The sequence below is a fragment of the Electrona antarctica genome, assembly GCF_951216825.1.
Source record: "Electrona antarctica genome assembly, chromosome: 14".
NCBI classification, from domain to species: domain Eukaryota; kingdom Metazoa; phylum Chordata; class Actinopteri; order Myctophiformes; family Myctophidae; genus Electrona; species Electrona antarctica.
The window spans coordinates 46711433-46732800 of NC_136795.1; the positions used below are offsets into that span (position 1 = coordinate 46711433).

A 21368-nucleotide genomic window follows, 5' to 3' on the forward strand; every position below is an offset into this window, starting at 1 on the left:
TTTATATTGGACATGAGACTTGCAGTGATTATGCTTTGCATGCATTGCATCAATATCTTTACACTCTTAATATGCCTCCATGTTCTAGTTTCTTACAGCCATGATAATGTTGCACTATAGTGTCCACTCAGTCCCTGACTATTTTAATAACTAGATGCTTTCTTCAAAATTAGATTGGTAGAGGTAAACTGGTAGAGGTTGCATCCTCGTTCCACTGCAATTGTGCTCGCTTTATTTATGGACAAAAATAATTTCAGTGTAAAATAACTAAATAAGTGTTCAATGTTCAGGGTAAAATAAAAATGATGGTCTCACAGCCATAATTTCAGACTGATTCTGTAATTTAGCATCACATAAAAAAATTAGAGAGAATCTCTGTCATATGCTAAAAATATATAATATTAACAAACTAAATCCTGCCCTCCAGAAAGAGGATGGATAAATAAATAGAGTTAGAATAGAATAGAGTTTGGACATTTGTTTTTATTATCATTAATCGAAATAGACATACAATGTACTCTGCACACTAAAGGCGTATGTTAATTTAACAATTTGTAACACTGTACAAGCAAACGGGCCACAAGGGTCCATTTGGTTACACCCTCTCCTAGAGCCAGACCAAAACACACCATGAGAAATTAGCATGTAATGCACAAAAAAGGAAGAGGGGAAAATAGACAATCAAACTAGGACATAATATAGGCCTAAATAGCATATAGATAATCAAGTCAATCATTAGCGCCAACGTTGTCAGTACAACAAAAAACTAGAATATTAAAAAAAAAAAAAAAAAAATAGAATCATAAAACCCATCTGGAGTCGAAAGGAGTTGGACAGTACTTAATTCAAATTAAATTCACTTTTGAATAAGCCTAAACAAAAAACAAAACAAAACAAGCTAACAAGGATTAAACAAAGGATTGCGCATTGTGCACCATAAGTTTCAATAAGAGACAGCGCCAGTATGAAAATAATAATAATAATGATAATAATAATGTATTGCGCACAAGGCGTTTTTCCTACATTAATGCTCCCATCCTCCTTATCCATAAATGGAAGGCAAATAAATTCAAAAGTCAAACAGAGCAAGGGAGGAGAGGGAAATAAAGGGCAGATATTCTCTGTGGTTCTGTGGAGAATATCCGTAATGCCACGGTTCAGTTGAATGAATAAATCATAAGGCATAACAAGCCAGTCATCAGTTCATAAACCAGTCGGTCATATTGATTAAATTAAGTTAATCGATAGGGTGAAACTCCCTGGTATGCCACTATGGCTCTGCTGTCAGCCAACTTCCAAACAAGGTTATAATAGTTCATTTTGAATATTGTTTCCCCGAATTCATTTAGTTAGTTAGTTTTAGTTCTTTATATTTCAAATCAATACATGCATAACATCCCTAAAACCTTTTAAATGAACCTAAAGCGTTATTCATAGTCTGGATTTTCGGTGGTGAGGTGACCACAAGTCCACAACATGACGTCACGAGCCGCGGTGAAGAGCAAACCACCGCCACCGCCCCAGCCCTTCTCTCTGTTTTTACTCACTACCGCTCAACGTTATTTCAGCTCCGGTGGTCACCTCACCACCGGAGCGGTGGTCACCTCACCACCGAAAATCCAGACTATGAATGAGCCTTAAGGGAATTTTGTCTATAATTTCAGTTTGTTGTTTCCAACAGGCCAAAGACATTTTAACTAATTGTCATAAACCCAGAGTACTTTTTAGCACAATTAATTCTTTCTTAAACCCACCCCAAGCTGACCTCTCTGAGCCCTCCCCAGAGACCTCTGAAGCCTTTTTGCACTTTTTTGTAAATAAAATCACTACAATTAGAGCCCATATTACTCCCCCTTCGTTTGACCAGTCCATACATTTTACTTCCACTGCCACTTTTACTCACTTTGAAGCCGCCTCCCTTCCCTCCCTTGCGACCATCGTTTCGTTTTTTTTGATACCGGAAGGTTCCCAGTTCGAATCAGCCGTCCGACACGTTAAAATTACCACCGCTGAAATGCCCTTGAACAAGGCATCAACCACTACGATGAAATGTGTTCTATGAGCAGGGCCTGGCTGGAAACAAGTTCTTGAGCTTAGCCCAGATACCCTGGGTAAATATAGATTTCATTTCATTTCATTTCATTTCTAAATTAAAACCCTCATCCTGTCCCACTTAAAGAGGTGTGGGACACTGTTGGACCCAACATCCAGCATATTTTAAACAGCAGCTTAGTTTCTGGTATTGTACCAACATATTTTAAACAGGCAGTAGTGCAACCTTTAATTAAAAAACCAAACCTAGATACCACAATTCTCTCCAATTTTAGACCCATTTCTAAACTCCCTTTCATTTCAAAGATTCTAGAGAAAGTCGTACTTTTACAAATCCAGGATTTTATTGATAGAAACGGTATTTTTGAGAGGTTCCAGTCCGGTTTTAAACCACTTCATAGCACTGAGTCAGCACTTTTAAGAGTTTTTAATTATCTTTTAATAACTACAGATTCTGGCAATTTTGCGGTTTTATTGCTTTTAGATCTTACGGCCGCTTTTGACACGATTGACCACACTATCCTAATTTCACGTCTTGAGCACTGGGTGGGTATAAAGGGCACAGCACTGGATTGGTTTAGGTCGTATGTCACTGGGAGAAGCTTCACCATCAGCACCGGTGGGTTAATGTCATCTTCTGCCCCCCTCCCCTATGGGGTGCCCCAGGGCTCAATCCTTGGGCCCATTCTTTTTGCACTTTATTTACTCCCCTAGGGTCAATTTTACGCAAACATGGCATGTCCTTCCATTTTTATGCAGACGACTCCCAAATCTACCTCCCCATCAAGCGAGACAGTACCACCCCTCCAAGCCAACTCCTGGAATGTCTGGATGACATTAAAGCCTGGATGGCTTTACATTTTTTAAATTTGAATGAGAGCAAAACAGAGATTATAATTTTTAAACCCAGTCTTGCTGCAAATATGTCCGAAGTGGACCTCGGCCCCCTGGCACAATATATTAAACCCACCGTAACCAACCTTGGTGTAAGAATGGACAGTGACTTTTTAATGGATAAACAGGTGAATTTAGTTTTAAAATCATTTTTTTTCCAGCTCAGGATTTTATCTAAGGTGAAGCCTTTTTTAACTTTTTTAGATTTTGAAAAAGTCATACATGCTTTTATCACTACCCGCCTGGATTACTGCAATGCACTTTATGTTGGGGCTAGCAAGGGCTGCATTTATAGATTGCAACTAGTGCAAAATGCTGCTGCACGCCTTCTGACAGGCACAAGAAGGCGTGACCACATTTCCCCCATTTTAGGATCAAGTTTAAGATTTTATTGTTTGTTTTTAAATCCCTTAATGGGCTAGCACCTCCTTATATTTCAGATCTTTTAAAATTGTATGTCCCAGAAAAATCATTGAGATCAGCAAACAAGCTTCTGCTGGAGGTCCCAAAGGCAAAACTGAGACTTAGGGGAGATCGTGCCTTTTCGGTAGCTGCCCCTAAACTGTGGAATGAACTCCCCCTCTTAGTAAAACTGTCCCCCTCTATCCATATTTTTAAATCCCGTCTTAAAACACTTTTTTATTCCCAAGCTTTTACCCCAGAGTGAGTTATTTTTAATGTATTTTTAATTTTATTTAATTTAATTTTTATCTTTTGTTTTGTTTGTTTGGTTTTTCTCCACCCTGTATATTTGTATCTCTATAATATGTTTTTGACGATTTTGTGCACTTTTATTTGTTATGTAAAGCACTTTGGTCAACTCTGTTGTTTTTAAATGTGCTCTATAAATAAAGTTGGATTGGATTGGATTGGATTGGATGTTTTGCACGTCCGTCCTTCCATCTGTGTTTAGTGTCACAGTGTGTACAGCTAATCTGTACAAATCTTTATAAGTCTGTTATAGCGCGACCATGAGGCAGATTTTCACATTGTTACCTACAACTGTGTCGCGAATCTGCCGTGCAAAAGATTATTGCTCTCGAGTCTCTGCATATGGCCATGACCTGCTGGTGACCTGGAGGAATACTTATTGTAGTTTTAGTTTGTTTTGCTTTGTAAACACTGTTTCAGTTATTGTTTTTTATTTTAAATTATTATTATTCTAGTTTTTCAGTAAACAAAAAACAATATATTTTTTAATTTGTTTTTAGTTTCAGTTATTTCGCTTTTTTTGTATGCATTCTCACGTGTTTTTTCAGATGACCATTTTGACTAAAGCTTTTGTTACAAACTGTACAAACAAATGGCTTTTCTCCTGTATGAATCCTCATGTGTGATTTCAGGTAATAATTGTTTTTAAAGTTTTTGTTACAAACTGTACAAACAAATGGCTTTTCGCCTGTATGAAACATCATGTGTCTTTTCAGAGATACTTTGTGTTTAAAGCTTTTGTTACAAACTGTACAAACAAATGGTGTTTCGCCTGCATGAAACATCATATGTTTTTTCAGAGAATCTTTATGTTTATAGCTTGTGTTACAAACTGTACAAGCAAATGGCTTTTCACGTGTATGAATCCTCATGTGTGATTTTAGATTTGTTTTTTGGATAAAGCTTTTGTTACAAACTGTACATACAAAGGGCTTTTCTCCTGTATGAATCATCATGTGTGTTTGCAGATCGTGATTTCGCCTAAAGCTTTTGTTACAAACTGTACAAACAAAGGGCGTTTCGCCAGTATGAATTATCATGTGTGTTTTCAGGTAAACATTTTGTGTAAAGTTTTTGTTACAAACTGTACAAACAAATGGCTTTTCTCCTGTATGAATCCTCATGTGTGATTTTAGATTTGTTTTTTGGATAAAGCTTTTGTTACAAACTGTACATACAAAGGGCTTTTCTCCTGTATGAATCATCATGTGTGTTTGCAGATCGTGATTTCGCCTAAAGCTTTTGTTACAAACTGTACAAACAAAGGGCGTTTCGCCAGTATGAATTATCATGTGTGATTTCAGGTAATAATTGTTTTTAAAGCTTTTGTTACAAACTGTACAAACAAATGGCTTTTTGCCTGTATGAATAACCACGTGTTCTGCCAGAACACTCATGCCACCACAGACTATACCACACTCTGTACCACCTCTCATGTATGGCTTTTGTTTAAATGATTTCAGATTCTGGGACAGGTTGCTATAAGACAATTTGTGTCCTTCCACAGGTTGGGTCTTGCATGATTCCAGTGTGTCCAAAACAGACTCATCATCCGTGGTCTCCCAGTCATCACTGTTATAAGCATAAGAACCGTGTAAAGACAGGAGCTGCTCATCACTAGTTGGTTGTGATGTTCCACAGTCCTCTACATCAGCTTGTGTTTCCATGTGTTCAGTTGAGGTGCTGGCTAGAGGCTCCGTCTTACTGTTTCCATCGTCATCTTCACTTTTCACTGCTAGTAATGTCAACGATAATCCCGCAGCGTCCTCTGGTTTTAGAAGTACTTCTGACTCAATCTGTGGACTTTCTATTTTCACCTGGACCAGACTGGAGTTGCTCTCCTCCTGTTCATATTTAATCTGTGGAGGTTCTATGTTCACCTGGACCAGTATGGAGATATTCTCCTCAGCTTCATCTTTAATCTGTGGAGGTTCTATTTTCACCTGGACCAGTATGAAGTTGCTCTCCTCCTGTTCATCTTTAATCTGTGGAGGTTCTATTTTTACCTGGATCAGACTGGAGCTGCTCTCCTCCTGTTCATCTTTAATCTGTGGAGGTTCTATTTTCACCTGGACCAGACTGGAGTTGCTCTCCTCCTGTTCATCTTTAACCTGTGGAGGTTCTATTTTCACCTGGACCAGTATGGAGCCATTCTCCTCAGGTTCATCTTTAATCTGTGGAGGTTCTATTTTCACCTGGATCAGACTGGAGCTGCTCTCCTCCTGTCCATCTTTAATCTGTGGAGGTTCTAGTTTCACCAGACTACTGCTGCTGCTCTCCTGGCGATCAGGGGAAGACTCATCTTTACACACACCAGGAAGGATTTGGAGATCTAGAACATGGAGAGAAATGGTAAATTGTGCATTTATATAGCACATTTATCTATAGCGCTTTACATTCATACACCGATGGCGGAGGGAAACATGCAAGGCACCAACCTGCACATCGGGAGCAATTAGGGATTCAGAGGCTTGCTCAAGGACACTTAAGGCTCATTCATAGTCTGGATTTTCGGTGGTGAGGTGACCACCGCGCCGGCGGTGAGGTGACCACCGGAGCTGAAATAACGTTGAGCGGTGGTGAGTAATAACAGAGAGAAGGGCTGGGGCGGTGGTGGTGGTTTGCTCTTCACCGCGGCTCGTGACGTCATGTTGTAGTTCGGTGGTCACCTCACCACCGAATATCCAGACTATGAAAAACGCTTAACTCTGGAGGAGCCCAGGATGGAACTGGGAACCCCAAGGTTCCCATCCGGCTGCTCTACCGGCCACTCTAACACCTGAGCCACTCCCACCCCATGAGAGAGAGAACATAACGTCAGCAGAATGTGCTTTATACAAAACATCAAGCACATGAAGCGCATTCAATTACATTATGTAGGAAGCAGGAAACGATATAAAGACCCATGATCTCTTATTGCAGTCTTAAAGGAGCATTCAGTGATTTGGGTGACTTTGAAAACCCCCCGGTCCGCCCCGATAACAAGATGTGCACATGCACGCACTACAGTGGGGGACACGCGACAGGCCAACAGCACATACACAAAGGCCTGCCCCGATCATGATTGGCGGAAGGCCCCTCTCTAGGCGGAAGGCCCCTCTCCATCCTGATTGGATGAAGGCTGGGCCACCTAGCCAAAAACGAAACCTAAGGTTATTTGACCCCCATGGGTTAACTGGGGACAGGGAGGAACTCCTTATATTATATTATATATCTATAAATTCTAGAGCTGTCTACATAACAAGCTATAAGTCAGTATTTTAAACAGACTTATAGCTTGTTATGTAGACAGCTCTAGAATTGCACTTTATGTAGTCATAGCACTTTATAGTACACATGTATAATATATTATATAGTATAGTATGTATAGTTTACATAGATACTCCACTGTTACGTTCTTAGTTTACGCATGATTCATGATAACTACTTTTTATACATGTGATGTATGCCATGCCTTTTGTTATTGCTTAATGTAAGTCGCTCTGGATTAAGAGCGTCTGCTAAATGCCTAAATTGTAAATTGTAAATTGTATATGGTCAGCACACTCTATAGTAGGGCTGGGGCGGTATGGGATTTTTATTACCGCGGTTATTGTCGGCCCCCATACCGCCGGTATGGCGATAATTACCGCATCCCCCCCCCCCCCCCCCCCCCCGCGCGCGAAAAAAAATCCTCCGGTTTTATAGTGTTATTTAGTCCGGTGGAACACCGTGTATGGAGATGTTAGAGCAGGTCTGCAAAATCCGGTAAAACACCGTATACGGAGATGTATAGAGCAGCTGTGTGTCTTTAGTGCAGTTCCAGTGTCATTCCTCCATGCGCGGCCTCCCCTCACAGCTCACAAACACACACACACACAGTGGCACCGTTGCAGAGACAACAGACAAGACGACTCATATAGCTTTTCCACGTGTTTCTGTTGTTATCCAGTTTACCAAAATTAAATCCACAACAGCGCTATTGTGAAGAGTAAGACCCTTGCGCAGCGCGAGGCAATTAACCCCAGCTGCAAACGATCCGGACTTTGATTGTGTGATTATAATATATATAAATCCTTTTGGGCCAAATAACCATTCAACCATGCAAGATTGGCATGTCAATGCCGCAACACGTGTTCGGGTGTCAATCAAATCAACTGCGTCAGACATCTCCCGCAGCCCGCTGTTAAAAAAAGAAATAAAAAAGCGAACGGATTTCACATCATTTCAGATCAAGACAAGTTGTGTTGAGCGTCTTTTTCCTGCGATCCCATTGATGTCACAACAGACAACATTTATAGGTGGGTCTGGTTTGGAGTAGCCTAATTTAAAACATTGTCCGACTTTGTTTTGAGAGAATATTAATACCTCGCGCTATTGTAACAGCCAGGTGCATCGTGCATTGCTCAGACCGTCAGAGAGAGAGAGAGAAAGATTAGGCTAAACGTGTAGCCTATGGATAAGGGCGCATCGTAGGTAACAGGTTTCAATTTTGTATTGATGTCTGTCAGCGAGAGACGAGAAGAGAAAGGGGGAGAGAGAGAGAGAGAGAGAGAGAGAGAGAGAGAGACATTAGGCTGTAGCCTATGGATAAGGGCGCATCGTAACGGTTTCAACTTTGTATTGATGTCTGTCAGCGAGAGAAGAGAAAGGGGGAGAGGGAGGGAGAGAGAGAGAGAGAGAGAGAGAGAGCTGTACAGACAGGACGGACAGAACTGTTTTTATCTTTTGACTGACTATAAGAAAAAGTCCTTCTGCACACCTACAATGGACAGGTGCGTCGGATAACTGGAACTGAGAAGTAGAGAAAAAAAGAATCCCGCACACTGTCTCACTTGGAATCGCAATGGCAACCATTCTCACTCCAATGAAATGCCCGCTCAGCAGCGCATCGCATGAAACAAACACCACCATTCAAAAACGTCCCCTCATCATGGAACCTAAAATCTTAAACATATTAAACAAATTCCAAGTTAACTGATAGATTTAATATATGATGAATTGAAAGGTTCAACTTCCAGCCGCTCCACACCACGCAGCAACTGCGCGCCTCCCCAGTCCCCAAGCCATGAGTTAACATTATTGCTTGATTGATTGATTTAAGTTTGTATTAACAGTTTACAGTACATTTGCACAACTCAATACAAAAACTGTTAACTGTTACTCTGTGAGTGGACGACACCATAAAGCATTACACTTGTTTACAAGAGGGTCCACCTTGTTCAATTCATCATAACATTTTGTACACTATACACTTCTATAAAGCCAAAAACAGGAAATCATCATAAAGGAGGTAAAAAGGGGGAAAAACATATACAGTGAGGGGGAAAAGGGGTGGGTGGAGTCAAGGGATTTACATGTCTTAATGACAGTTGGTAGGGCGTTCCACATTTTTGTGGCATAGGAGTGAAATTAATTTAGGTGGACCCTCTTGTAAACAAGTGTAATGCTTTATTGGGTCGTCCACTCGCAGTTAACAGTCTTTGTATTGAGTTGTGCTTGAAATGTAGGCTACTGTAATTCTGCAAACTGTTAATAAATAGTTCAATCAATCAATCAATCAATACTTGTTTGTGCCGAATCTGGGTTGCACATGGTTTGTTGAACTCCCTCTGGTGTTGCTGGCATATGATTAGACTGACTGAGCCTCACTGTTTATTATGATACACTTTATTTCATATCAACCATATGCACTTAGGCCTAGAACCTAGGGTTAGAACTAGGGTTAGGGTTAGGGTTAGAACCTAGGGCGCCAGAACAGCACGGACAAAAAAAACTTAAAAAAAAAAAAAGATTTTTTTTTTTTTTTTTTTTGACCGCGGTAACGAACCCGATACCGCGGTATGCGTTGTATACCGGCGGTATGGCGATATTGCGGTTATTGCACCCAGCCCTACTCTATAGTAGGGAGGATTATCAAAACAAAACAAAAAAACAAGTGATACCGGTATTTGTCAACAGAGTTTGTTTCAGTGCTCTAAAAACAGACACAGACAAACATCACATATTCATACAGTAGAAAAAGATACAAAAGTACAAACATCATATGAGAGGGACCAATAGATAAAAAACGTTACAATTCATGTTGAATAAATTACAATTCATCGCAGACTAGTTAATCGTTTTTACAAACCAGCATCACGCTGTAAAGTGCAAGTGAAGAGGGTCGGAGTTCAGGAGGCGAACAGCCTCGGGATAAGTGGTATTTTTGAGGTATTGCACTTTAGAGACCGAAGTCTCTTACCTCTTGTAGGGGTACAAAGAGAGAGCTGGCAGGGTGGGAGGGGTCGGCAATCACCCTCTGCATCCTACGCTTGGTGCGTGTGGTGTAGATGGAGGAGACAGTTGGAAGGTCGTGGCCGATGATTTTTGACGTAGTGCGTACCACCCTTTCCAGCTAAACGCTTATTTGTTGATTGTTTTTCATAATGACCAGATACGACGCAGTGTTTTGTCCTAAACAGGCTTCTGTAGAAAGGCGAACGAGCCCGCCTCTACCACTGGTTGTTGGATGTAATATCATCTTGCAGTAAGAATTTACTGTAAGAATTTATTTATTTCTTTATTTAAACTTGTTTCATAAAGAAAATATGTCTCATGGTGGCACTGTAACACGCCGATTTAAAAACAATTGTGGTGGAGGTTCTTCCTTGGCGCACTGGGAGTGTGCATGCAAAGTTTCCCAGCGGTCGTCCCTGTGGTGCTTGTAAGCATGTGGTGCAAAATGGAGAGAGAGAGAGAGAGAGACTCACTGCCTGTATCAGTGTGGTTGTTGTCCTCCCAGGTGAAGGTGGGAGGAGCCATTGCATGGTCTGTCCTCCAGAGGGCAGCGGAGCTCAGGTCTGGACTCAGGGCTGCTGAGTCCTGCTGAGTCAACATGCTGTGACTGGATAGATGCTCATCACTGGTAGACATCTGCTTTATACATGTGCACGCTCGCACGCACGCACGCACGCACGCATGCACGCACGCACGCACGCACACACACAATTATTACAATTAGATATTATAGAGAGAACAAGACAACCAGGTGCTCACCAGAGATGCAAAAGTCAACCAAGTTAAAGTAGGGATAAGAGATTCAAGGCTCATTCATAGTCTGGATTTTCGGTGGTGAGGTGACCACCGAACTACAACATGACGTCACGAGCCGCGGTGAAGAGCAAACCACCGCCACCGCCCCAGCCCTTCTCTCTGTTTTTACTCACCACCGCTCAACGTTATTTCAGCTCCGGTGGTCACCTCACCACCGGAGCGGTGGTCACCCCACCACCGAAAATCCAGACTATGAATGAGCCTTAACCATAGAGTATATAAAAGGATAGAGACTGAACTGGCGCGAAGCTCCGCCCCCCCAGCTATTCATGTCAGTGGAAGTTGCTCAGTGGCGTTTTGAAGCACCCGGAAGACTGCCGGAAGTACCGTCTCAGAACGTCTACTTCCGCATTTGACCACCAAATTTTGGTGGTCAAATGCGGAAGTGCAACCGAGCGCTCAATGTTAAAGCCCAGCTGCACGGGGTTTCCCGGTCATGAATCCACGGGTCCGCCTGTAGTCCCTCCTCCTACCACTAGGGCCGAGCGCCTCAACGTTGAATAGCCTCACTGGCCCCTTGGCCTTAACCCTCCTAGGGTCTTCGTGTTTTAGTGTCACCCAGGGCCTTCGGGTCACTTTGACCTTGTCTTTGCTCGTGTTAAACCAAACTAAAGTAGTTTGAAACCCCAAAAATCCTAATGAATATACTATAGTTTGTTATTCATCAATAACTACAGTTATTACTAACGATTCAGTCATTATTGTCATTTAGTTTCGTGTCAGGCAGGCAATAGAAGGGCTTTGTGGCAAATGCCAATCTACCATTCAGTCAGTGACGTAGACTCCGTGGGGGGCGGCGGGGCGTCCTTAACTTGGTGAGATGTTTCAAAGATGCATACAACAGCTTTAGGAGACAACGGACACGTATGCGAAGTGGCGTTAATTTGCTTCGCTATACTTCTCTCTCCCCTCTCTTCAGTGACTTCCTTGTTGACTTCCCTTTGTAACGCCTCCCGCACCAAGACTGGCTAGCTGCACGTCCTAGACCTAGTTACTGCCTCTGATTGGCCGACCGCGTACATGCAGGATGTTTATAATGCTGTCGTGTCTTGGGAGGCGGGACATGTCCACGCCCTATTTGAGTGTGAGAGATACAGGGCAGAAAGAGCTCAGCTATGTGAGGAACTAGCCAATATCGGGATACCCTCTGTGGAGTACAAGACCCTGTTCAGCCAGGGAAAGGAGCAACATGCTGTGGAGAGGAGCGTCCTGGCCTTCCTCCACAATGCAGACCTATATAAGAGGATATAGAGCACTGAGCGGAGTATCATCATGAACGGTGGAGGGCAGTAATACGCGAAAGCGTCTACACTGCCGGAAATCCCAACAGAAGAAGAAGAAGAAGAGGCGGGACATGGGAAGTGAGGAAGAGAGAATTTCAGAGAAGCCAAAATTTCAAAAAAAGATTAAAAATACTAAATGGCAACAGCGATTAACGCCGCTTCGCACACGTTTCCGTTGTCTGAAACATCTCACCAACACTCAAGCGACCGCGCAGGTCTCCGTGAACAGACAGTAGGTAAATCTGCGTCCTACGGAGGGTGGAAAAACCTACGAGGGACCCTAGCCCTAGAATGGCTCTGTTGTTACATACAGTATATACAGTATTTCACATACAGAGCCATAGAACGGTCGCGGTTACTTTCATGTCGGACGTTAACTGGGCGGCCTTAATGTGATAAATGCTCTGTTTGTACTCACCCATTAAATAATTCCAAAGACGTGGAATGAAATATGGTCCTCTAGTTTTATATCCATGTGAAAGTTCTGGCACAAAACGTGTATTTAGTAAATTATCTCCACTTTTTCAAGAGATGCACACGGACTTCTTTCTCTCCGGCGAGGGGGGACTGGAATGATCGATGAACTGATTTTAGACGTCATCACCAATTGACAAGGGAAACACAAAAAGTTTGGGTCACACAATTGGCAGGTGGTGTGATTAATTACCCAGCACCTATCGCAAGGCACCTGCCAATTGTGTGACCCAAACTTTTTGTGTTTCCCTTGTCAATTGGTGATGACGTCTAAAATCAGTTCATCGATCATTCCAGTCCCCCCTCGCCGGAGAGAAAGAAGTCCGTGTGCATCTCTTGAAAAAGTGGAGATAATTTACTAAATACACGTTTTGTGCCAGAACTTTCACATGGATATAAAACTAGAGGACCATATTTCCCTCCACGTTTTTGGAATTATTTAATGGGTGAGTACAAACGGAGCATTTATCACATTCAGGCCGCACACAATTGAAATCTACCAGGGACAGTAGCGACCGTTCTATGCCTATGATACATGAAAATTTACGAAGTTAATTAAATGATCACAGGCATTCTAGGTCTACGAGGGACCCTAGGTACCGCCGTCCAAGGTAAAGGTAACCGAGCATGCCAAAAGGGGCTATGTTGAGGTTGAACATGCCCATGCAGAAGGTGTGTCTCATTTCTGTTTCATATAGCCAAATGATAATAACGATATGGAAAAATGCACTATAGGTTAATTAATTAATAATTATAATAATTTCCTATAGAATGTAATGTTTATTCAATGCCATCATGCCCAGGTAGCTTATAAAACACACATAACATAATAAACTCCCATTTCAATGTTTTCTATTTCTTTTCACACATTAGCATATTTCACCAATAATTTGCAATGTGGCTTTAATGTGGCAACATAAATGTATCAAAATAACGGTAGTGGGTCGCACGCGCACACACCAAGACTGTAGTTCAAATCTACGTTAGCTTAGCTTAGCTCATATGTATATGTTGTGGTCACAGTGAGAAAACACTGCACACGCTAATAATGTTCTTTCCCCATCAAAACACATAAAACCCAGAGTGCAGGCCTAGCATTCAACAGTATGCATCCATATGATAACGTTTCCCCCACACATAATTACCTGAAACAGGGGCTTCTCACTCTCACTCAGCTTTGTATTCAATGGAGGACGGTGGCTTCCCTACACAGCGCCATAGAATAAGACAGTTACGACAACTCCGTTCCCTTCATGGGGCCCAGTCTCTTCTACTGCATAACATAAGACTTCTATTGAATGGGGACAACCCGGAAGTTTACGGAATGCATTGGAGTCAATGGGCGAGCGCAAGTACATGAACCACGTGACCAGGCTGTTTTCTCCCCCCTCTATGTCGTAAATCAACTGTCTTACTTATATGGCTCTGGCTACAGACTGAAGGCATGAGCAATAGATCGATCTCAGAAGTGGATCATCACAGGCATTTCTAGTAGATTATCTTCACTCTGCTATTATACAGCCACCTGTAGTTCTTTTAAGCAGATTTGAAAGAGGGAATAGGGATTCACACGTCTTTATGGCTGTTGGTAGGACATTCCACAATTTGGTGACATAAGGAGAACATTTTCTTTTTCATTCATTCAACCTTTATTTAAATTATCGGAGAGACCATTGAGGGAACCCCTCATTTACAATATTAGTTTACAACAAACCGTTAATACAATTATATATTCAGCAATCAGTTAAAACAGGATATGCTGTTTTTAAACCCTTGTTCCTAATCGTGCCAAGTCTGAGTAGTATATAGTATAGCCATATACTGTAGTTGAACGGGATATCTGGAGCTCCCTCTGGTGTTGTGGACATTGTTTTGTAGTTACTAGTTAGACAGGTGCATGGGTGGGTATCAATGAGGACGAGGTGAGGTGTACAAATACTGCATCCTTTTTCCACATGCTCTCCATCACCATACGTCTCAGCTGCATGTCTCTCAGTGCAGTGACATCCTGAGATTATTTGCCATAATCACATTAAAAAAGAGAGAGAGCAATACTGAAAACATATTGCTTATTTATAGCAGCGTATCCTGGGAAGGGATGTAGTGTGATTTGAGTCTGGCTTATTAGCCAGGCTAGGTGTTTGGGGCTGCCGACTCTATGCATTGTGATGTCAGTTGATGCTGCAGTGCTTGACGTTGCATCAAATAAACACTAGGTGGTGCTGCTCAACCATTGATAGTGGCCATGAGACTTTAAAATAAATACCAGTAGCTTGATTGATTGATTGATTGAAGAATTTATTAACAGTTTGCAGAATTACAGTACATTTCAAGCACAAACTCAATACAAAGGGTCCACCATGTTCAAATCATCAAAACATTTAGAGACGTACAAATAGACACTTCTATAGACAGAACAGGAATTCATCATAAAGGAGGTAAAAAGGGAAAAGAAGCTAGTGGTCCTCCGGGGTTCAAGGTTGTCCCCAGCTAAATGCAGTTGGTAACCAAATGGACCCTTATAGAAATGGAACTCTTGAGAGTGAAACATTAAACCAAATTTGAATAGACCATAAATGGGTCAATTTGGTTTCATGTTACACTCTATTGTTAAACATCTACATTACTTAATTTACAAGAAGTCTACACAATCAGTTGAATGTAGAATAATTGTTATTTTGTTCAACATTTGCCTGTTATCTCTCCTATGGTAGTCTACCACATCAATGCAGCATGGAATTGTGAAATCTTATCCAACAATAACATAAGTTTAAGTTTTGGGTCTGGGAGGCAAAATCTCATCAAATGGTGGTCCGTGGCTCAAATGCCTAATAAATAATGGACCTCGATATGAAAATGGTTGAAACCCACTGCATTACATTAATATTTCTACACGCTATTAATACATGTTTTACACTTTTCCTTAATAAATTCAAAACTTTAAATGTCCTTACAGCCATGATAATGTTGGACTACGAGTGTCCACTCAGTACCTGGCTGTTTTAATATCTAGAGGTGTTCAAATTACGAATAAAACACACTGGTAGAGGTTGCATCCTCGTTCCACTGCAACTGTGCTTTATTTATTATGGAAAACAGAATGTCAGCGTAAAACAAGTGAAATTAGTGAGCCAACATCAGCCCTTTACATGATTTCAGACATTATATTAAGTTAAACATGTCTACCATGTCTTACACACCTCTGCTTTATCGCCAACATAATAAAGCCATATCCCTGGATAGAGTGGCTGTGTGAACTTGGTTTGAACTTTATGAATGAGAGACATTTTGTCAGAAACACTGTAAAAGGACAGAATGCCTGCCTTGTGATCCAGGTACACCCCCAGTGTCCCCACTCTGGAGGAAAGAACTCCTGGGACTTTAGTCTCAACGTTGTTGTGTTTGAACACGCAGCCCTCATCAGAGTACTGGACCATCCAGGATTTATCATTGGATCCAAAGCCTTCCTTAATCCCCTTTCTGTCTATGTCTTTGTAAGAGACTGCTATGGAAACCTTAATGCCACTCCACTGCACTTCCAAGTAACAACGATCAGACAGACCCTCCGTGCACAACACCTGACAGATATCGGTAAATCTCTCTGGATGGTCAGGGTAAGGCTCCAGTGCTTGTATATCAGCGGTCACCTCCCTGTTCTCATTTGACAGGGACATGCAGCTGTGTACTGTGTTCAAGTCCAGTGAGAGTGGACAGGAATCTGTGAGAAGAACACATACAATATCAGTTTCATATACAATTTACACACACACACACACACACACACACACACGTGCACGCACAAATAAACAGTAGCAAACAGATTCAACATCTACTCACATTGTAAAAAGTCATTTCTGGTCTGGGGCTCTGGTGGATGGAAAACATCGACTGCAGACACTAGAGACACAAGAAATCACAAATCAGTAACAGTAGTTTTCCAGGAGAATAGTCTGCAGAAGAATGTAAATGGTCTACAATAGTGTTTTTCAACCAGGGTACCAACCAAGGTGCACTACAGTAAACTGCACCGTAGTGCACCTTAGGAAGTCATTTCAGACACAGCCCTAGGGTAGTTCTTCTCAAACTATATATTTTGAACAGTTTATATAATCTGAACATTTAGGATTTATGGGTTTGGGTCTGTGTTCATCAAATTACACTCCAGTTTCACACTGAGTTAGTGATTATGTATGATTAGGATCATGCATGGTTAAATTAAGTTTTCCAAATTATGTCTATAGGGTGCTATGCCCAGTGCCACGACGTATTGGATTACAAGTATCCCTTCGGCAACTACGCTATTGCCTTCTGACCACTTTTACCAGAAATATGATGGCTGAAAGTCTGAAACAGAACATTTAAAATATTCACCTCTCGCCGATATCTCCGGCCAGGTTTTCCTCAGGATGTCGTTTAGGTGGTCTTTCAGACCAGACACAGCATCCGTCACATCTGTGAAGTAAGGACGCACGGGACGGACAGCAATCCTGGGGAGCTCTGGTGGCCCACTGGAACTGGACAGAGACTGGAAACTCTGGAGACAGAAACATAATGTGTGTACAGACAGGAATGGATGGATCAACAGAACACCAAGAAATCAATAGATTAGTATATTGATCTGAACAAGGATAACATGTCCATACACACATGGTGGGTGAGGGGGGGGCTGAATGTGGTTTGTGACCCGTTTGTGTGTCACCCCTTAAGCCTGTATTGTACGAGCTACAATTCAAGAGTTGTGAAGCGGCCTGTTATAGCACCACAATGACGCCAATTGCAAAACCTTTGAGGTGGATTAAAGTTCCAGCCTGGCGGATATAATAGTGTCGCAGTCCCGCCCCCTACCAGGGCCCAGGAAATGATTCCCCGTTCATTTTCCTCAGACATTTCAAAAAGTATTCATTTAAAGACCTTTTAAGCCTCGTACAAAGCCAACTCGAGTTGTGAGAAATCATGACAACAAAATAATTAGAAAGAAGAAGAAAACGGCAGGTTACAAAACTTTTTTTCTTGTTTGTCTTCTTTGCAATTATTAGTTTGGTCCAAGATATTGTGTTTATTGTCATGATTTGTCACAACTCGAGTTGGCTTTGTATGACGCTTAAAAGGTCTTTAAATAAATACTTTTTTAAATGTCTATGGGAAAAATGCATTGGGAATTATTTCCTGGGCCTGGCATAGTCATGAAATGGGGCGGGACTGCGGCGCTCTGTAATAAGACTCACAACTGGCATGGCATTGTGATTGTGATGTAATCTGAACCTTTGTTGAGGCGCACAAGCCAGCCCCTCCAATGCCTGGCTTTTGAAATGACATCATATGGCAGCCACGTAATGTTTGTTTAGGGCCCTAAACAAACATTGACGACACGAGACGTCATGTGGCCAATAAACATATCTTGTGACTGGTTTTGTTTTATACGATAACGCGCCGCATTCATGTCTCGTAATGTATATATAGTGGCAGTAAATCGGAAATGAATTAAAGTGACTGAGGCGCTTCACGCAAATGTGATTTTTTTTGGGGGCATTTTAAGCTTTTATTTGACAATGAGAGACATGGATGTGGGGCGAGAGTAAGCATTCTGTGGAACCTGAATGAAGTGGATGGTGTCCTCAGTGCTGGACAGCTCCTCCATCTCAGCACGTCTCCTCTCCAGCAAGGCTACCTCCTCCTCCAACTGCCTCAGGAGGCCCTCGGTCTGAGCCAGGGCAGTACTCTCCTGAGCTCTGATCAGTTCTTGAACCTCACTGGACCTTCTCTCCATGGAAACCATAATCTCGGAGAAGATCTTGTCACTGGCGTCCACTGCTGCTTGGGCTGAACTCTGGTTGACCCAACGAGACATGAACACAAAATAAGTCTACAAGAAAACACATGAACGATCACCAACTACTGACTAGAAATATCCGTCTGTATATGTCTGCATATATATATATATATACACACACTACCGATCTTGACGCAACTGAAGCCAGTTTTACGCGATCGCTACATTTACACGAAAAACGTGTACATAAACATTCAGATTTCAAATCTGAGCAATTTGAGCATTGCTGCATCCCGCGTTGTTTAATAAAAAAGCATTTTTATCCGAGCACCCCGACTACTTTTCTCAAACGGGGTTTGTTTGGGAAATTCACAGTTGCACACCGGGAGTGCACTCGCCTATTAGTCTGTGTTGGCAGTGCGGTCAGCGTGCCTATATCAAACACACCCAGTGCCACACTCCTCTCGGCCGATAGGGGCACGTAGTTTGGCAAAAAAAGACAGCTCGGATAAAAATGCCATTTATTAAACAACGCGGGATGCAGCAATGCTCAAATTTGTACCAGTACATTTCCTTTATATTTGAAATCTGAATGTTTATTTACACGTTTACAATGTAAATGTAGCGATCGCGTAAAACAGGCGGAAGTTAAGCCATGACGTGAAGTACGAGCGTCATGAACCATGGCTAACACAGTAAAAGACTACAAGACTTCATTCAAATGAGTGTACAACTGGAACCAAATATCAGGAACTATAACTTTGCCTCACCTTCAGGGTCATTATGACCCGTTTCAGGTCTTTCAGCTCCTTCTTTCTCTTCCCGATCTTCTGCTGGACGTTTTGCTGACTCACCACCAGATGTTTCTGGAAGAAATCAGCATTGGAAAGAGAGACGGTTTGGTTTTTAGAGAATCACTCATAAGTCATAATGTGAAAACAGTGACCAAGTTCTACTGAATCCATTTTTGCAGCAGCACATTTCAGCCAGGACATGAAATATAATTTATGAAAGGTTATCATTCGCTGCGGTTTTTGATTGGGTTCATATTGCCAACATTTAGTACTTTTCACCGTATACATCATAGCTCATTGTTTAGACTCAATTTAACAGAAATTAACAGGGGGGGGACGAAAGAAAATATGTAATCTTTAAATTTGTTATTATGATGACTGTACTTCGATCTTTGAAATTGAAACATTAGCTAATATCTTGGCCAACAAGTGTGCCCCTGCTAGCCCTACCTGTTTGTCAGTCCTCTCTGCCGCAGCGGACACGGTGTCATGGCCCTTGTGTTCATCCACGGTGCACAGCAGGCAGATGCACCGCTGGTCTGTGCGACAGTACACCTCCATCAGCTTGCCGTGACCGGAGCACATCCTGTCCTGCAGTTTGCTAGTGGCCGGCACCAGCGTGTGCCTCTTCCACGTAGGAACTGTGTCGTGAGGCTGGAGGTGAGTCTCGCAGTACGAGGCCAGACACGTCAGACAAGACACGAGGGCTTTGCGACGCCTGGTTCCAGCGCAGAAGTCGCAGGCCACGTCTTCCGGCCCGGCGGCGGCATGGTCGACCACATCGGCAGAGGCAGAAGAAGACTGCCGACCTCCTGTATTCATCAGCTTCTCCACAACCTGGAAGTACAAAATAAAAAGACGTGGGGGGGAGGTCACTAAAACTGAAACAACCCGGAATTAAATTATAGGAATAGCCTCGAATACAAGTAGAAGGAAATAAACGTTTTAAACTACCACGTTTTAGACCACCACGGGGCACACCTGGGTGTGCCCGTGGCGGGTGGGTTACAACCTGAGCTCATGCACACACGCATGCGAGCGCCTCCCAGGCGCGTGCGAGACGGGGCGATTTAGCCTGAAAGGTTATAAAGATAGTTTTGCTGTTAATAATTGAGGCCTCCGGTTTTACATCAATTCATCAAGTATTTTCTTGTTGTATTTTGTTTTCTCTATTCGCCGCCGTTTTACAAACACTCCTTGTATTCAAGACATCACGGGGTGAGCAGACGATAGAATCATTAAAACCCATTTTGGTCGGGAACGCCTTTTGGTGTTTAATGCTTTAGCTATTTTTTTGAAAAAAATCGCGAAAATGTGGCACAAATCTTTGAATATATTATTTCGGTTTTTCAGAAAACTTTCTTTATTACCGTCTTGATTTAGAGAAGACATTATTTTGTAGAATCGTCCTCAGGTCTTAATGGGTTAAAGTCATTTTTATGAACCTTATCTCTGTGTCTCTGCCTTTGAACTCCATACTGCTGATTGCTATGTATGTTGTTGAACAAGGAAATGGAGTAAAAGTACAATATTTGGATCTGAGCTGTATGGTGTAGAAGTAAAAGTACTGGGAAATACTCAAGTAAAGTACAAAATCAATCAAAATTGTAAAAAATGTACCTCAAAAAGTAAAGAAGCACACAGAAATGGACACACACACACACACACCTCAGCCAGCAAGTTATTTTTACACACACACACACACACCTCGGCCAGCATGTTATTTTTCCTCAGAGTAGGCCTCGGGGTGAAGTCCTCCCTGCACTGAGGGCAGCTGCAGACTCCAGTCGTCTCTTCATCCCGGTCCCAGCAACCCTCAATGCACGTTCTGCAGTAGCTGTGTCCACATGGCAGAGTCACCGGTTCCTTTAGAGGGTCCAGACAGATGGAACAGCAGCAGAGCAGCCTATCCTGGTCCGGATCAACACCCTGCTGCGCCATTTTCACTTGAGCCGAATGCAAACCCCCAAAAAACCTGGGCACCGAGAAAGAGTACGGACTCGACTCGAAGCCCCGAGTAACCTCGCCTCACCAGGCTTTCCACCACCTAAGTCCCGATAGTTTCGTTTCTCTGAAAAGCCTGTAGAGAAGAAAAGGGGTGTGGTTTCCTGGCTACATAGGCCTATGGGAGGCGTGGCTTTGATTGATTGATTGACGCATAACAGTTTAGTACATTCAAGCACAAGTACAACTCAATACAAAAACTGCTAACTGTGGACGACACCATAAAGCATTACACTTGTTTGCAAAGTAGGCCTACAGCTACAAGGGTCCACCACTCTCTTTTTTTTTTGCAGATTTGCCACACATTTCGCT

The 21368-nt window shown here is 42.3% G+C and overlaps 2 protein-coding genes and 1 long non-coding RNA gene across 4 annotated transcripts in view; 1 reads left to right on the forward strand and 2 right to left on the reverse strand.

The window, feature by feature from the left end:
- The window catches only part of LOC306936093, a 117539-nt gene that overhangs the window by 96018 nt on the left and 153 nt on the right, over positions 1 to 21368 (forward strand). The window lies entirely within an intron of this gene.
- On the reverse strand, positions 596 to 13737 carry LOC306936251 (uncharacterized protein; the record flags this gene model as incomplete). Its single annotated transcript, XM_079519743.1, has 4 exons — positions 13634 to 13737; positions 10389 to 10551; positions 5538 to 5989; positions 596 to 607 (listed from the first exon to the last, which is right to left on the reverse strand). The coding sequence occupies exons 2-4, from the start codon at positions 10549 to 10551 to the stop codon at positions 596 to 598; spliced, it is 627 nt and encodes a 208-aa protein (XP_079375869.1). The 5' UTR covers positions 13634 to 13737.
- Positions 15546 to 21137, reverse strand: LOC306936078 (tripartite motif-containing protein 16-like). Of its 2 annotated transcripts, none has more exons than XM_079519511.1 (7): positions 20760 to 21137; positions 19503 to 19889; positions 19029 to 19124; positions 18082 to 18315; positions 16860 to 17022; positions 16326 to 16385; positions 15546 to 16206 (listed from the first exon to the last, which is right to left on the reverse strand). In XM_079519511.1, exons 1-7 carry the CDS (start codon positions 20991 to 20993, stop codon positions 15671 to 15673), a joined length of 1710 nt encoding a protein of 569 aa, XP_079375637.1. In that variant the 5' UTR covers positions 20994 to 21137; the 3' UTR covers positions 15546 to 15670. The 2 variants fall into 2 exon arrangements, 1 of the variants encoding a protein (XP_079375637.1); XR_013791457.1 differs by having other exon boundaries at positions 16174 to 16206; positions 16326 to 16438.

What these genes read in the sequence shown, in the direction of transcription:
- LOC306936078 (XM_079519511.1), bottom strand. Translation starts at nt 20,993, where the DNA reads ATGGCGCAGCAGGGTGTTGATCCGGACCAGGATAGGCTGCTCTGCTGC. An exon ending in AAAATAACATGCTGGCCGAG is followed by an intron (nt 19,890 to 20,759) that starts GTGTGTGTGTGT and finishes TTGTACTTCCAG; the next exon opens with GTTGTGGAGAAGCTGATGAA. An exon ending in GCCGGAGATATCGGCGAGAG is followed by an intron (nt 16,386 to 16,859) that starts GTGAATATTTTA and finishes TTGTGTCTCTAG; the next exon opens with TGTCTGCAGTCGATGTTTTC.